The 17,412-nt window shown below is 43.0% G+C and overlaps 1 protein-coding gene across 2 annotated transcripts; it reads right to left on the reverse strand.

The window, feature by feature from the left end:
- Positions 1–11,560: 11,560 nt before the first annotated feature.
- Positions 11,561–16,626, reverse strand: kynu (kynureninase). Of its 2 annotated transcripts, none has more exons than XM_053845820.1 (13): positions 16,560–16,626; positions 16,162–16,340; positions 15,974–16,094; positions 15,816–15,898; positions 15,404–15,465; positions 15,252–15,323; positions 15,097–15,171; positions 12,782–13,027; positions 12,636–12,709; positions 12,508–12,560; positions 12,136–12,221; positions 11,820–12,050; positions 11,561–11,758 (listed from the first exon to the last, which is right to left on the reverse strand). In XM_053845820.1, exons 2-13 carry the CDS (start codon positions 16,328–16,330, stop codon positions 11,642–11,644), a joined length of 1,389 nt encoding a protein of 462 aa, XP_053701795.1. In that variant the 5' UTR covers positions 16,331–16,340; positions 16,560–16,626; the 3' UTR covers positions 11,561–11,641. The 2 variants fall into 2 exon arrangements, with proteins under 2 accessions (XP_053701795.1, XP_053701787.1); XM_053845812.1 differs by having other exon boundaries at positions 15,974–16,115.
- Positions 16,627–17,412: the final 786 nt, after the last annotated feature.

Here is a 17,412-nt window from a genome sequence, read left to right on the forward strand (position 1 = left end):
TCACACCTATTATTTGGACTGAGAGAGCAAACCAGAGACCGCAGGGATCCCAGGGAAACTCACACAGAGAGACCCAGATTGTTGTGACTCCACTGAATGAGCTGTGAGGGAGACCCTTCCTCAGTAAAACTATTTCAGCCTCTTGGCTCTAAGATCTGTTCCAGACGACATAGAGACTCTAAAAAGTCAGGACACAAACACGTTGGAATTATCTACACGCTCCTCCAAGAATATTGGAGTGGAAGCCAAAAATATCTCACCAGTAAAATCAAAATGCTGGAGAAGATTACAGCCAGTGAGGGGGGGAAAGATGGCAGAATTCTCACTTTCAACCAAGAATTTTTAATGTAATCTCAAATTCGGACGTTTAAACTCAGAAGTCTTTTTTAAGTCTGACTTTAATTTTGGAATTCACTTTAAATTTCAACTTAAACCTCATAATTCCTGCATTGCAGTCTGATTTATTTTCTTCAACCTTGAATTCTCAGTTTAAAGTTGGAATTTTTGCTTGAGTCACAGAACTTTTTTCTTTATTCTCACTTTGTTTTAGAACTCTGTCTTTAAACTGGGAATTTTCCCTTTAAAGGGGACCACGAACGGTAACCCATGGTTTCAACGTGATCTGCAGTGTTACCAAGATGAAACGTCATCTCAACATGTTTGGTTATTTCTGAGTACTAGTGAGTCGAAACGCAACCCCTACACCAAGCGGCTTGACGTCACAAAGTGCATTACCTTAATCCTAATTCTCACTTGAAAGTCGTGATTTTTTCACTTCAGTCTCGGACTTTTTTCTGTGTGCTGTTCGAGTCATGACCAGACTCTCTATGGACTCTCACCCATTGCATCCCCAACCTGAATCATGAACTCGGTTCGCTGCGATTTGAGATTTGACTTCACTTCCTGTTCCAGAATTCTTCTGAAAACTTTTCCAATACAATTTTAAAACACTGAGTCCTTTTCATGATTTTTTTTTCCCCATCTTCCTTAGTGTTTTGACATCGCTAGGGTCCAACCAAAAGTGTTGCACAAACGAAAGCGGAACGCATAAATAAGGAGTTGGGATTGACAAAACCAACATTAGCAGTTGCTTTATTTTTCCTAAAGCACATTGTTAATATTTCAAATCCTTCGGACAGATGGCTGTGATGATTAATTCATTCAGATATAAGAGACTGCAGTCGATCACCAGTGTTTTATGACCTAGTTGTTCTCTGTTTGAGGAAACCTCGAAGACTTCTGCTTTATTTTGGCGAGTTTGTCGTGTTATTTTCGTATTCATTTATTTGAGATTATTTTAGATTTAGGGGACGATGGATTATAGCGCAGCAGATGACCAGCCGAACGACCTCCCGCTACATAAACCTCTTCCGGCCAAAAGAAAAAAATCCTTATAATCGGACAATGACGGCAAGCAACACCAGCCTGCCGGGCATCTTCCTCCTCCTCCTCCTCCTCTTCGCCGCATCAGTGAGTTTAACTTTGCGGCCACGCTGGAGGGACGCTGACAAGAGCAATAGCAGAGAAGCATTCCTGTAATTTCCAAAAAGAGCTTAAGGTGGAATTGTTTCCTCCGAGGAGGGAATGCTGCCACCCTTCTTTCTCGTTTACCTAACTCGCCAAAAAAGATTTCAACCCGCGCGTGCGCTCGCTCACACTGGACCCTCCTGAGGAACGGCTGGCGAGCAGGAAGAAATTCAGCCTGACAATCTCTCCTTCCCCTCGGCGGCTGGGTGCCAGAAGCCAGGGCTGTTTCTTCACAGAGATCTTTCAGCCAGGATGCCAGGGATTAAGAGAGAAACCACTGCAGGACACTGCTGTGTCACCTAACATTAAACAGCCCTAAACTCTCCCGTTATGAGATACTCTGCAAAATAGGTCAGGCTGGGCGAGAAGCCACGAGAGGACTTGATTTCTTATCTTTTTTTTATATATAAATACATCTCCAGGGCCAGCAGCCTCTGGACTGTTACCGCAGACGTTGTGTGTGGCGTCACACAAGCGCACCGTCCTGGTGAATCACACTCATGTGGGAGAGACCACGCTATAGATCAGTCACACAAGTTTCTCTCAATAGTGCAGGCCTGCTGTGCGACTCAAATTTTGAAAAAAAACAATCATAATAAAGACTTTTTTTGAATAAAATAATGTTTGATACAGCTGTTAAGCGTACTCCAATATTGGGCAACACAAAAACGGGATGAGAAAAACAAACTAGTCATGTTTCACTCTCCCAGTCCTTGTCCACCTGCAACATTATTAACAATAAAGTATGAGTGCAGAAGCACTTGGACAGCATATCACTGTCCAACCATAATAGCTGAGAATAGGATAATGTGAGTAGAAGAATGTGAAAGTGAAAAAAAGGAAATTCAGAATTAAGTTTAAAAAAAAATGCCTCATGGATACTATTGATAGTCAATAAAAACATGAGCATGAGCCACCTAAATGCTGCTGTCACTGAGGTGAATACTATGATTTTTCCATGTACTGAAACATCAATGAACTCCTCCTGCAATGAATAAATTCTTTTTGTTTTTCTGTGTTTAAGCCTCACCATGTATTTTTGTTTCATACGGGGTGAAGGTCTCAAAGCGCCGAGACACCAGAGAGACCTCATGTTCCTGATGGCTGGAGCTTGAGAAATACAGCTTTTAAAACCAGTGAACGACAGAAACAAAAAAAAAATTGGAACAATCTCAAATATTATCATGTTATCATTTTGTCTGTTTCAAGGTCTGGCAACTAGTGATGGGTAGATGGGGCTTCATGACACAGTGTCCTGATTTTCAGAGACCACTAGGTGGCACTGTCTGCCAAATTTGTATTTGTACTTATTGTATTAGGACACTGTTTCATCAACCCTGCAGTGCTGTTTCATTATGCTTTATCCAACCATCACTAGTGGCAGCATGATACAGACGCAAACAAATACAAATGGATGTTTTTTTATTGTTTGACAAGACTAAATGATGTGAGTTTAACATTATTTTTAGTACTCCTTCCATTAGAATGCAGTGCAATGTTTTCACCACTTTATAGCCAAGGCTCTAACCTCAAAAAAAAAAAAAAAGTGTCCTTAAAGGGGCCCTATCATGGTCTTCCTGGTTTCAGGAGTAATCCGCAGTGGTACCTAGATGCAACACCTGAGCATATGCTGAAGTGCGGACAAACCTTGCTCTGAAACTTTGGAGTAATTTGGTTTGAAAAGTCTCAAACATTGCAACGCTACAAAGCACAATGTTTTGCTGATTCCTTTTGGCTAGAAATATCACAAGAACTTGTTCATGTTGCCTCCCAAAATCATAGGGTTGACGGCACACTGTAAATGGTGAACGTCAGAGACTTTGCGGAGCAGCTTTTTAACTGTGAGATAACCGTTGACTTTAAGACAAAGAAGTTAGTTCATGACTGGGAGGGAGAAGAACATGCATTTCACTTCCTACAAAGGTTCTGTGGATGAAGCCCAGGACTCTTCCAGTCCAGCAGCTGCACTTGCCGTCATTTCACTGTGGACAGCTTCACAGACATGAGGCGCTACATTGTGGGTTTTGTGGAGAACCAGTCACCAGAGCAGGAATGAGGACAAACATATGGACTGAAGAAGGAGGAGAACATCTCGACTTATAGACTGCAACAGTGCTCCCGATTCATCGTCTCACTTGGGGGGTTGTGTAGTGTCACTTGGTTTCACCATTTTGTTTGTATTTTGGGTAAATATAAGCAGCTTTAAGTGCTTTGGTGCTCTGATCAGGTGAAACTGGAACGGACAGAAACACTGAGAGAAAGGTTTTACACACCTGACTGCATATTAAATATTGAAGCCTGAGAGAGTGGATGTAAGTATTTGGATGACTGTAAATCCATCTTTGTGGGTGTGGTCAGTGGAAGGCTGTGTGGTGGCCTGAGGGCCTTGAACTCATGGACACATCAGCATTTTGATGCCATTCAGTGATTTAAAGCAACACTGCATTTGAAGGCTGTATTTGTAAAATAGATATGACCTCTGACCCCTCAAAATTCTATAATTTCCGCCCCTTCTTAATGATGGACTTCTCTCCTGAGAACCTGATCAGACTAATGGAGAGTTGGCAGGGTATGGTTGGATATTTAAATCACTCGAGCACCTCTACCCTGAATATTTTAATAAATAAATATGAATAAATAGCCTTTATGTGTATTACGCCTCTGTATGTTTGCTATTGAATAGATGAGGCAGGAGTTGGTTTGATTTTAGAATTCCCTATAAACAAAACGTGTACATTTAAAACTGCATTCATGGAGTAAATAAGCATTCAATGGAAACAATAGGTTTCATATTTAAAATTGTGAGTAATGTTGACTTAATATCTTCCTCTTGTGACTGGATATGGTTTAAGAATGACAATGTGTTTTTTATTATTATGAATATTAAAACAACAATTTGGAAATTATAATTATAATTATAAAGAGAAATATAATAATTAAAATATTTCAACATTAAGTCAAAGTAGATTTTATTCCAAAGAAATATATATTTAATCCAGAAAATAAATAAAAAAGAAAACATTCCCACACAGAAGAGTTTTGCAAGCAAACTTCTGTTTTTCAATTTCAGAATTTATCTACTTTTTTTTTTTTTTTTTTACCTCTATGTACATGGTGCCAGGTTTTTCCTTTGACATAAATCTTACCTGTCTGTGGCCATATCACACCTGAGTGAACTCCAAACTGGTCGAGACTGTGTTGAGACCAGAGCGTATTAAGAGCAAGACCAGTGAGGGCTGCGAGGCCGAGACCATACCATACAGTATATAACAAACTGCAGTCGACTGTTTCAGTGACAGCTTGTCAGTTCTTGAATTAAATGTCTGTGCCACTCACGATTCCATAGTCAGTTCGGTCTCCCTCAAACTCCTGGTTGGACTCTGCACTGGTCTCGACACGGTCCTGATGACGGCGCGATTCCAAATGTTTCAAGAAATGAAATGGCAGCAGTTTTGTCTGTATCGTCTGAATTGTCTCAGTAGTTCAGATTAAGCAAAACCAGAGTCTATCCCAGAGAGAAAGAGTCCCGTCCTGACCATTTAAACGTGTTGAAAGAAAAGTCAGACGTGACAATAAAAGGAAGCACAGACCCACTTTGGAAAAGTTTTTTCCTCACCTATGTGGCCTGGGCAACTGCAGCTAACCCCAATTCACTCCACTATATAAGAACAATTTATCTTCAAACGTCTGAAGTCAGAAAGCACACAAAAAATACGTAGGATCTGCGACCCTAAAACACCACAAGGACTCTTTAAACACTCAACATATTGACATGATCGTGACTTTTTGGCTCTTCTGTTCGTTTCTTCTTCAAGAAGCATCACTGCTTTGATTTTGAAAGAAATTGTGGCCCGAAGTTTCCTGTCGTCTTTTGCGCTCGGCCCGCTTTGAATAATTCAGCGTCTGCTCGGTGGGACCTAAACAAACAGAATAAAACATAGATGGTTATGAAGCATAAATATGAACAAACAGCATCTAAAAGCATTAAGGCAGCAGCGCTGCGGAGCGACAGTTGAGGACAGTGTGTTTGACTGCTTGGACAGAGTCGCTGCACACACACCCAGGCGCGCGCGCGCACACACACACACACACATAACCACCCTCCTCCAAAGCCGCCAACCCCCCTAATGATGTGTGGCCTGTCAGAGAGACGAAGCCAAATTACATTCAGAAGTACAAAGCCCTCGTCCGAGCGATTCTCTCCCCGAAAACACCCTGCAAAACAATAACTGAAATTCAGCAGCTGCAAATTGCACTAAAATTTCCCAGTCTCTTTCCGTGAATAATTAATAAGAGCCAAACCAAAAAAAAAAAGTGGGGGGTGGGGGGTGGGGGGTGGGGGGGTGTTCTCCAGTCTGCCCGAGCGGTGGAGACGGCTATGAAGCTGTAATTATGCCAGGGAATGAGAAATGGAACAAAGTTATTGGAGCCAGAAAAGACAAAGCAGAAAGTGAAACGAAGAGCTGGGAGAGCCGTTTTATTTGAAACCCCCCAAAAACATTGTCACACAATTAAAATGGGGATGAACAACAGCTCTGACTGTCAACTCTGTTGTGTGAAGGCAAGAGAGGAAGGTCAGGGTGCCAAGCTGCTGCCCACATTTTCCTGCGATAGAAACTTTGGAAAGACTTTCAAAGAGTTGAAAACGGAACCAAAATAAACATATTTGTGAGACAAAATATCTCATTTAGGGATCATTTCCAATGCAGTCTGAAGCTTTTTCTATAAACTGGCCAAGCATCGGACTGAAACATGCCATAGAGTCTCACTAGGTATAAAACTAGATCCATAAATAGATCTTTTTTGGTGCTTAGTTTGCTTCTTCCCAGTTCTCCAGGGTCATCGGGTGGGAGGCAGAGGGACACCCTGGACAGGTCGGCAGCCAGGGACCAAACACACAAACTACAGACAGTGGGAGGTAGAAACTGTCCCAAACGTAAGGTAGAAAATCTATCTCCAGATATGTTGGGGTGCTACAGTGCTAACCACAATGTGAAGCCTCTCCCCAGAGACAATTACAGTTTGATTTTAATATTAATATTTAAGATTTTTTATTTTTTTAATGGATATAATTATTGATTTCATTTCTTTGTTATGAATTTTTGAATGCTACATCCCGTGTTTGGAAGTAGAAATTGACATGATGGATGCAAAAATGAGCAGGACAAAAATACAGATGCACAGAAATTCAAAACATAAATGAACATAGCAAATCAAAAACCTTACTTTTTTTTCTCTACTTTCTAATATTGCTTCTGTGATTAAAATGGGAGTTTGAAGTTGTGCAAAACTGAAATGCTGCCTAACCTGAAAAAAAAGAAAAAAAAAAAGTTTGTTTAAATTAAAAATGAAACTAAAACATTTATTTAAAAAAATAAAACCTAAAAAAAATATTAAAATAAATAAATATTTTTTCATTGACAAATGAAACATACATAAAGATTGCAAAAAATAGCTTCAGGCTTGGTTACAAATGCATTTAATGGAGCATACATTTAACTACTATTACCATATGAACATTTCATCGTCAGAGCATTGTGAATTTGTGTGAATTCAGTGTTTAAAATGGTTTGCAACAATAGTATAATAACTTTATATAATATCGGAGCATTACAACACCAGAAGAGAAGAACAATGGCCTTAGCGATCATTTCCCTGTTGGAGGTCATAGTTAACTTTGTATTTCTTTAGTTTAGCAGCTCCCTCTCTCACTCATGTCTAACCTAGTCCACCTGACTGTCTTACATCTCTGCATCCAAATCAGCTGATCATGAAAACATACAAAGAAAGCAAGCTTGAATTTCCCCCTGAAGTGGGCGTCAGTGTCCACCAGGTAGCGCTGTTGCGCTGTCGACCATCCTCGTTTAAGTTGAAGTCAGTAGCCAAACTTTACATTTCCACCATCTGCACTCACAATGTTGTTGTTTACCAGCCGGGCTCGATAGATGCTCCCAAGTGAAAAGTCAGGTTCCAGCCACATCCGTAAACTCGAAGCAGTGAGACAACCTCCTTTCTCTTCAAGCTAGTTGGTTGCTGGTGGATCCCCGAGGGCCGAAGCGGCCTCCTGTGGGTGATGGGTCCATGCCAGACCCCCAGTCTGACCCCGTGTGTGTTTACCTGCAGTCCCTCTCCTGTGACGGGGGCATAAATCTCTTGCATTGTGGGTCCTCTCCTGCCACTTGGGGACACAAGTCCACATGAATCTCAGCTGCGTTTCTTGGGAAGTGAATGTTGAGGTTCAGGAGGGTTTGGCTGGCGGGAGCAGAATCACTGTGTATCGCCAGCATGTCTTTCCAGTCTATCACACAGTAATCCCATGCCTTTTTTGGGTCAAATTTGCAATATGGCTGCGCAGATTTGAGGGTCTCAGCACTTATTTGGGGCGATTAGTGTCTCAGAGCCAGATCCTCGCACCTTTAATCTGATTTAAAAAATGAAAACACCCCAAATTATGGGAGGCAAAAAATGACCGCTTTTGCTAACCCGTGCTTTTATTCGCTTAGTGACATACATTCAACCAAAATCCCTTCAGCGGGAGGCAGGGGTTAAAGGTCAAATCCAGTTCTGGCCGCCGTGGCGTGATTACTGGTGCTGCCCTGACCTCTACTGGCTGGAAGTGGCACAGCTTCTCTGAGGAACAGCGTCTGACACTGTGGAGAAATACATTCATTTTCTCGTCTTCTTTTCCATCCCTGAAACCATTTGAAACCACTGAAAGAAACTCTACTTCACCTTGTGAGACTTTAAATGACTTGTGTAACTCGATGCCAGCGACTTGAACTGTGTCTGCTCTGCACTATAAAATGAGAACCAGGGTTTCTTGATTTCCAGGGTGTCCCCGACTCTCTCCAGAGGTAGCTGCGACATCAATGCGAATATCACATAGTCTCACGGCAGATCTTGGCCAATATGCTTAAAGAGCAGGTAGAAAAGCGACAGACAATGGAAAAGCACTCAGAGAGTGCAAACACCCTACAAGCAGCTTAATTCACCAAACATTCATCTAGTGCTGCTGTCCTTAATTTATGTCTTAGAATCAGATCGCTTTTAGTATTTTAAATTTAGGTGCCTCTGGCCCCGCCCCCCTTGGTGAACAGGAAAAACAGACAGTATATTTGAGGAGATGAACTTCTCAAGGAGATGCCCATTTTGCTGGAATACTATTTCACACTTTCTTTGTAAATTCTTGCGGGAAAAAAGGAATCCTCCTGTCCAAAATGTATGTTCAATACTTACAATCAAAATCAACAATAATAATAACAAAAAGAAAACTGCTGGCTTGAGCAGCAGCCCCGAAACTACCTGTGCATGAGTCTAACTTGATGTACTGTATTGAAATAACTCCACTCCGCGATCCCAACACAAGATCAGCTCCCTTCCAAGACTTTAAGAAAATGATTTTTAATCCCAAAACATGTTCAATAGAAGCCTTTTATCAATCATAAACTTGACTGATGAGAAAGGTAAGGAGTGATGAGGTTTCATGAAACAGTGTGCTGAATGTCTCAGTTCAGTAGGTGGCGCTCTTGGTTGAAACCATGTGAGATTTCACTGAAACGTGTCCCGTCTGTTGGCCACTGAAAAAGAGGACACTATTTTTATGACACATCATGAGCCCATCCCGAGATGCTTCAGAGGTTCTTGTCATGAAACTGAACCCTTGAGGATTGTGTTATAAGTAGCTGAAATGGAGTGCTTTATTTTTAATCCCAACCTGTTTATGGACTGAGTTTAAAGGCATTTCAATATTGACATTTTTCCCCAGAGCGGCTCTTGTTGTTGTTTCACAGATCATCCAGGAGCAAATAAACTCGGCCTGACAGTTTCTCCAGGTCACTTGGACCTGATCGGATCATGACAACACACACAACCGAAACACTCGGGACGGGAGACACAAACACACTTGAGCTCACACAAACGTGCGTGTGCCGACACGGATGACCTCTGTCAACTCTGCTTCCTCTCAGGAAGGTGCCGGGGAGATTTGAAGGTGCTGCTCCTAATGTTGTCCTGTCAAAAGTTCAAGTTAATTCTGATCCGTGTCCAAACTTGCCCGAATCGCCAGCTATTTAAAAGTACTTTATTTTTGTGTCACTTGTTTCCAAGGGCCACTAGATGGCGCTTTCTGTGCTGTAATCTTTGGACAACCATTTCAATGAAATTTCACATCACAGCAGTTTGAGTTGTTGAATTACGGTTCACATTTTGGCAGCCATTTGGACTCCGTCCGTGCTGTTGTTGTGCGCTCTCTTTTGGAAGAAGAGCACGGGAGAGATCCGGAGTATTGACGGCTTGTGTAGCTATTTGAGGACTGTCGCGGTTGGCACTCTTTGCGGGGATGGATTTTGGTGCAGATGTGTTCAGAGGCGGCCATTACATTTTCTCCCAGCTATGAAAAATTCATGCCGGAGCAGGCTGCGGTGATATAATACGTCCGCACGTAATGAGTTGCAAAAGAAAAGTTGACTTGTTTAGGAACAATCGCTCACCAGAAGATGCTCTTTTTGCGCTGGTTCAAGAGCTGCTCTCACGTCGCTGTGAGATCTGCTGCCCACTCGCCAAAGCAAAGACAATTCCAGCCTCTTTTCAATTATTAATTCTCACTATCACTTAAAAAAAAAGATGACAAATGCTAATTCGGGTCCATTCCCCAGCTGGGCGTTCAAGCGCTCATTAGTTTTAAAGAAGGTTAATCCATTTAGGTTTTGCATATTGATATGCCAATTATGTGTAATGGTGGAATACGCATCCGTCAAGGTAATAGTGCATAAACAGGCGCAGGGACGGGGAGAAGTCAGCGGTGTTAATTGGTGAGGGAGGACAGTGGAGGGGAACGCAGTCGCCTGGAGTGGAGGAGCCATGCAAGCGCCTTTTTAACAAGATTAAAGGAGCCGGCTGAACAATTGTCCGGAGGTTCTCCCACACTGGAGGGGCGACACTGTCACGACCTGAAAGGAGGAGAGGTGGAAGCTTGTTCAAATACTACCAGTCTTCCTTTCCTTCATGGCTGCTTTCTCCCCACTAGATTTCACATTCGCACTTCTGTTTTCTAGAATGGAAAGTGGACGTGGTGGACGACAATCGACCATTACATTTGTGAGGAAGAAGTGAACGAAGGACGTTCTGTAAGCATCGACTCGTGACACTCTTTAGAGGAGAACAGGCTGAAATGCTCACTCACATCACCTTCCAGCCGCCACGCAACAGTTCAGCATCTCTACCGTGATGTCATCGAGGTACGTTTCCAGTTCTCATCCAGTGCTACACTGCAATGAATTAGGTTTCTATTTAACACTTACTCAGCACTCTAACTCAACAGAACCAACCCGATATATGATCATTTCATGCTGCATGTTTATTCAAAGATCCAGGGCCTTATTGTCTTTTTTTTTTACTTTTTTTTTTTATCAGAACATGAGACAAAAAACCCAACTGGATGCAAATGACATATTTGATATATATATATATATATATATATATATATATATATATATATATATATATATATATATATATATATATATATATATATATATATATATATATATATATATATATATATATATATATATATATATACATATACGTATATATATATGTATATATATATATATATATATATTTGTATATATATATATATATATATGAAGAAAAAGAAGGAGAAAATAGGTGAGAAAAACTCTAAAAGTGGAATGGCAATATATGATTCAAATATGTCATTTGTTTCCATATAATTTTAATTTGCATCCAGTTAGTTTCAAGATGCTTTTCAACTGCTGAATATCCTGGTTACAGAACAATGGCTGAAACAGGAAGGTGATACATAAATGATATTAATTAGAAGGTATTTTTTCATTATTGTCATTATTCAATGTTATTAATGAAATCATTACTCATTAAAAATGTGCTTTTTTTTGTCTTTCAATATGTCCCTCCATCAGGAAAGAAAAACAGACACATCAATGGGCAACAAAAACAAGAAGAAGATGAAGTGTTTAAAAAAATACTTTTATTGAGAGTTCAAATAGTGATGTAAATGTCATTTTGTAGTTTTGCTGTGCTCTCATGAGGGCCATATAAAGGGCCATACTTTGCCCATGCCTGTATCCCCTCTCTATTCACTGGCCGTGAGAGAGGCTCCCAGAGCTTCGATGAAGAAGTAGACATCTTTGAAGGTGTTGTAGAGCGGCGCTGGAGCCACCCGCAGAACGTTTGGCTCCCGCATGTCACACTAAGACGAGAAAGGTTGTCACAAAAACCATCTGAGTGCGTCCGCCCGAAATGTGACTCACCACAACCCCCCTTTTCTCCAGCTCCTTGAAAACCTTTTTGATGGGCAGTGAAAAGGATAGAGAGAGCTGGCAGCCCCTCTGCTCGGGGTCGGAGGGCGTCAGGATTTGGACATGAGGCCGCCCCTCTCTTGCTGCACTCTCTCCGTAGTAATGCTGGATCAGAAACTCCAAGTAACCAGTCAGCAACTGGGACTTCTTCCGCAGCTTCGCCATCCCGGCCATTTGAAAGATCTGGACCCAAAGTCACAAGAGATGTACTAAAGGTGGAGGAAGGACTTTAGGAGAGTATGGTAGCTGAACATTGGTGCAACTGTACCTCCAAGCTGGCCTGCAGCGGGCAGACAAGCAGAACAGGTTGGTTGCTGAGACGGAAGCCGCTCACTCCTGGTCTCAGCTCCATCACTGAAAAAAAAAACGGTATTTTATACAGTAAAATCTTTTCGGTACACAATAATAATAATTACCGTATAATTACTAATTCCTTATTAAGCAATGCACATCTAAAAGCGTCGAAAATGATAACAGTCAAATGGGCATATTTAGGTAATTTCGGGGAGGATAAAGAATTTGCCGAAATTCACAGCATCACCACAAGAGTGCAGCAAAGTCTTTCTATTCGGACAGTGCCATTCCAACGTGACTGATCTGAAATTCTCTGCATGTTTCAAATAATCGTTAAAGGAGTCACCATTGTCCATTTGAAAGCGACTTTTCAGGTCATGACCCCACCATCCGAGCAGCCTGTCCAAAAACATGACATGAATTCAGCTCCGCCGAGTGTGTTCCGAGGGCGTGAGGGTCAGTGCTGGTACTCACGCAGGTTTGACAGTGTGCTTGTGTTTCTCATGTATAAAGGCCCCGGCCAGACCGCCGCAGCCTGAATTCATATACTGCACAAGCACGTTCAGTTGAAACACACTGCAAAGAAGGAAGTGTTTCCGGAGGAGCTTGACTTCACTGACCTTGTAAGAGCACCAGCAGGCAAAGTCCACGCCCCAGTCGTGCAGCTTCAGCTCTGCGTTTCCGACGGCGTGAGCGCAGTCAAATCCCACAAAGCAGCCCATCTTCTGGCCTGCCTTGGTGATGGCCTCCATGTTGAACAGCTGGCCCGTGTAGTACTGAACACCGCTGAACATCACCACAGCGATGGATTCGCCCTCTTTCTTGATCACGTCCAAGATGTCCTCCGTCCTTAGGGTCACCTCACCCTGGGGAGCACGTTTTCAAGGTTGGGTCCACCAAGGACAGTCATAGTAATATGAGTCTTCGACAAACTCTATCACGCTCTTGGACGAAATTTTAAACACAATTCAAGTTTGCCCACCAAGCACTTCATAATAACCCACACGCTTCATGGCAAAGCTTTATGACCAGTTGACAACAGCTCAACCATTAAACTGAACTGGCTGCTCTTCAGCTGACCAAAAGTTAAAGAACACTTAAATGAAGATTTCAAAACAGTTTGCCATCCAGGTTCTCAACTGGGTCCATTAGCGTTAAGTCGATCCTCTGTAAGAGGTCCTGCAGTCACAAGGGATGCTCCCTGCAACATCTCCACATGGCCAGCTACCTTTTAACACCCCTGCACCATTGTTCTTTTGAAAGAAGAAACATCCTTCCTCTGTGCCATGTCAAGCCATTCTCACTCACAAGGCTTCATATATTTATTTACCGATCGATCTACGTTCCCACCCTCACCTATGGTCACGAGTTTTGGGTAGTGACCGAAAGGATGAGATCGCGGATACAAGCGGCTGAGATGAGTTTCCTCCGCAGGGTGGCTGGGCGCACCCTTAGAGATAGGGTGAGGAGTTCGGTCATCCGGGAGGAGCCCGGGGTGGAGCCGCTGCTCCTCCACATCCAGAGGAACCAGCTGATCCAGATGCCCCCTGGACGCCTCCGTGGGGAGGTGTTCCGGACATGTCCTACCGGGAGGAGACCCCGGGGAAGACCCAGGACTCGCTGGAGAGATGATGTCTCCGGTCTGGCCTGGGAACGCCTCGGGATCCCCTGGGAGGAGCTGGAGGAGGTTTGTGCAGATCAGGAAGTTTGGGCTTCCCTGCTCCAAATGCTGCCTCCGCGACCCGACCCCGGATAAGCAGCAGAAGAAGGTGAAGGAAGGTGAAGGTGAAGGCGTCATGTAGCGACTCTTGTCAAGTGACAAGTGTCAAGTGACTTTTGCAGCCTTTATATATATATATATATATATATATATATATATATATATATATATATGTATATACATACATATATCTGTGTGTGTATGTGACTGAGATGCTCAGCGCATTAAGTGACAGTTTATGTTACTGAGCAAAAGGAGGTCTGTATTATCCACAGATTCCCAAACCCCAACTTCCACCTTTCTTTAACCCAACGATCTGGCCACGGCGTCAGGACATACAGTGGAACATGTGCTTCAATTGAAAGCAATACATCAACATGCGCAGGCCAACTTTGGCGACAGTGTAGGTTGTTGAGGTCACTTGAAGATAGCTGCTGTTTGACGCTTTGTGTGAGTGAGAATGTGTCGCGAAGCTTTCATGCCAGTAACACCATCAGGTAAAAAAAAAAAAAAATTCTCATCAGAAAACAGAACTTTCTTCCACCTTCCATTGTCCTGTGTTCACGCAGTTATGTGGCGTTTAAGGGGGCGAGGCCTTTGGAGGGGTTTTTTCTTACTAAAACCCTTCTCTCACAGAAGATGTCGCATGATTGTAGGACTGCACTTGGCACAGTAATAACTGTAATTCGGGAGGAACCCACATATTTTCTGACTCACAGATCCTTCTGACTCAGGGCTGGAGACTTGGCTTTCAAGAAGGATCAAATAATGAGTTCAAAATTCAAACATATTACTGCATCAACAACAGTGCGAGAGGTCTTGTTTACAGTACGCTTACAAAGCTCTTTGACCCTTGACATCATCGCCATGACGATGATGTGAGTACATGAAAGAAGGTGACATTGAATCCACATTTTTGCTAAGATGCTCCTAAACTTTCACCCATTTAACTTCAAGTGTTGTTTGCAATAACTTTCTGACTCGATTTGGTTTTCGTCTTCCCAGCAAAAATATACAACAGCTTTCAAATTCCACACATCCCATTGGATATCTGTTGAACAGCATGGCATCATCTGCGATATCAGCATGCCTTGTTGATCTAGTTATTGGAGATCTTTTGATACATTTTGAGAAGGCATTTAAAGCTGAAAACAGTAACATGCGAATCATTTCTTTGGAGTCATTTCATTGTGACATATTGGGTTCAGTCCCTACCGGTCTGGGTGAGATCAACAACATGCTCTTCTCAGGGTTGAATCCTCGCAGACGGATCTGTGATTCGACGGCATACTGAAGACAGGTCGCGTCAAATGAGTCCAAACAAAGATCAGACAGTGAAATCTAGTAGTCAAAGGAGACGCTTCACTCACATGATCCGACGGAAAAGCTTTGGCTTCCAGGAGAATCTTGTGCCGCACAGCCGTGGGATTGTAGAAGGAAAGCTGCAGACATATGACAGTTAACGCTTCACATATAATGGGTTGTTTTTGGACGGCGGGCAGAGAAGTGAAGTTGCTGTCACCATGAGAAGGTGTAAGTTGACTGTCAGACCATTCATCAGCGCCACTTCTTCTTGTTTAGCTCCTGACAGACACATAGATGTTTAGATTTAGGATGTCACGTTCTTCTGTGGTGTCACACACTAAAGGAGATGGATGGTTTTCAAATGTCAGATGTTTATGTGTCAGGAGCCAAATGAAGAACTTCTCAATGAGTTCCACTTCATATCACAGGTCAGTCGACATCCATGATAAGGCTTGGGTCTCCTCAGGTTCTCTTTGTTTAGGGGCCTCCTCTTGAACTTTGAGCTCACAAAACAACAAGAGTTAAACCTGCGGTGACCATGAGTATTGCAGGATGTTAAAGGGAAATCCACACTCAACCGGCAACATCGGATGATCGGCATAGATGAATGTTGATGACTAGCCACTCACCAACCATCTGGCCCATCTGCTCCTCCAAGAGATCTTCTGTCCAGGCCCAAGGTCGAGCCCCATGCATGTGTCCATGGACGCCACTGCAAATGATGTTTGCATGTCCTAGAGCTCAAACTCACTGTAGAAATCACAATGTTAAGAGAAAAACAGATTACTGTGTGGCCCATTTGTCCAGCTCTTGATTCAGGTACGTCTTGGTGCATTTGGGGAGCAGCCCGAGAGAGTTCCCAGCCAGGTACGAACATTCCTTAGAGCCATCCACCAGTGACAGGTCCGCTTTGGTGCAAAAGCAAAATGCTTTTTAGGTGTTCAAACAGCAGCTTCTAGTCATTTTCTCACTTACATGGAGGCAAATCGGCAATTTTGGGGACCAAAAACTGCTCTCTTAGATGATGTAGTTCATCGTGTTTGTCAAAGAAGTCGGCGACTTGAGCGGAGGTGGGACTGCAGCCCAGAGATGCAGCTACTTTCCGTACAGTCTCAGCTGCTGTCGAACCAGGGAACAGATCCATCGTGGCGTCACTGAGATGTAAATAGAGAATGTTGAGCACGTCCCAGTAAAGAAAAGCTTCTTCTAACTAGGAGTTGAGTAGAGTCCATAAGATCCTCTGCCTAAAATGAGCCTTTCCTTCCTCCAAGGATTGATGACAACAAAATCAAAACACATGGAACACACAAGAGCTGAAGGCGACCATTAGAACACAGAAATAAAACCACAAAGTCAAGGGGCATGTCACTTACAACGGATTTGCCGATCAGCTCTGAGAGTTGTCAGTGTCGCTTCACTTCCACTGAGTAGAGCCTGAACCTTGCTGGAGAACTTTGACCTGCAGATTCTAAAAGTTAATAATTGTTCCAGGTTCTGAAGATTTAATCTCTGCTTTCAGCCATTCAAATCAATAGAATGCTATATGTGGCAGCTCCGTTCCACCTTATATCTCATACGTTTGTGACCAGCTTTCTAATCCACTCACGCACAGATGCTTGTGCACCAAACCTTTTTCCTTGCAAGTTCCTTTTGACGCCCTTTTACTGTTGAATGAATTGATAAGATCTGTTTTGGATTCAGAGTGGAAACCAACATGTGAAGCTTTTTACTCCCTGGTTTCCCAAACCCTCTTTCCTCAAGAGCCAGTGGCAGCCGCCTCCCTACCCTACAAAGGAGGCGCTCACCTGTAACTCATGCTCTGCTTCCTCAGTGGCAGTGCATATATGTTGGGCTGTAGTGACCAACACTATGTTTCATCTTCAACATGCTGCAGGCTCTAACAGGGCCTTGCATCAGCGGTATATCGCCTGAAGTGAAGGCCAATGGGAGGAGTGCATGGCCAGGGGGTGCAGTGGGGATCTCACCACTCTGTCCCTCGCTCAGATGATGACACCACCAGGTGAAGCAGAGCATCCTGTTTCCTGGATGACACCAGGGAACAATCCTCAGGGCCCACGATCCGAAGGCTACACGTCCTTCTCTTTGAGAGTGGCCCACAGAAGGGAAAGGAGTCAGAGTTGAACTGAGTGAAAATGGCATTATTTTTTTGAACAACTGAAGAGTTTTTCCATGGACAATAAGCCGTGGTCAGAGCTGTGCTTGAAG

This window comes from Synchiropus splendidus, chromosome 1 (genome assembly GCF_027744825.2).
Source record: "Synchiropus splendidus isolate RoL2022-P1 chromosome 1, RoL_Sspl_1.0, whole genome shotgun sequence".
NCBI lineage: Eukaryota > Metazoa > Chordata > Actinopteri > Syngnathiformes > Callionymidae > Synchiropus > Synchiropus splendidus.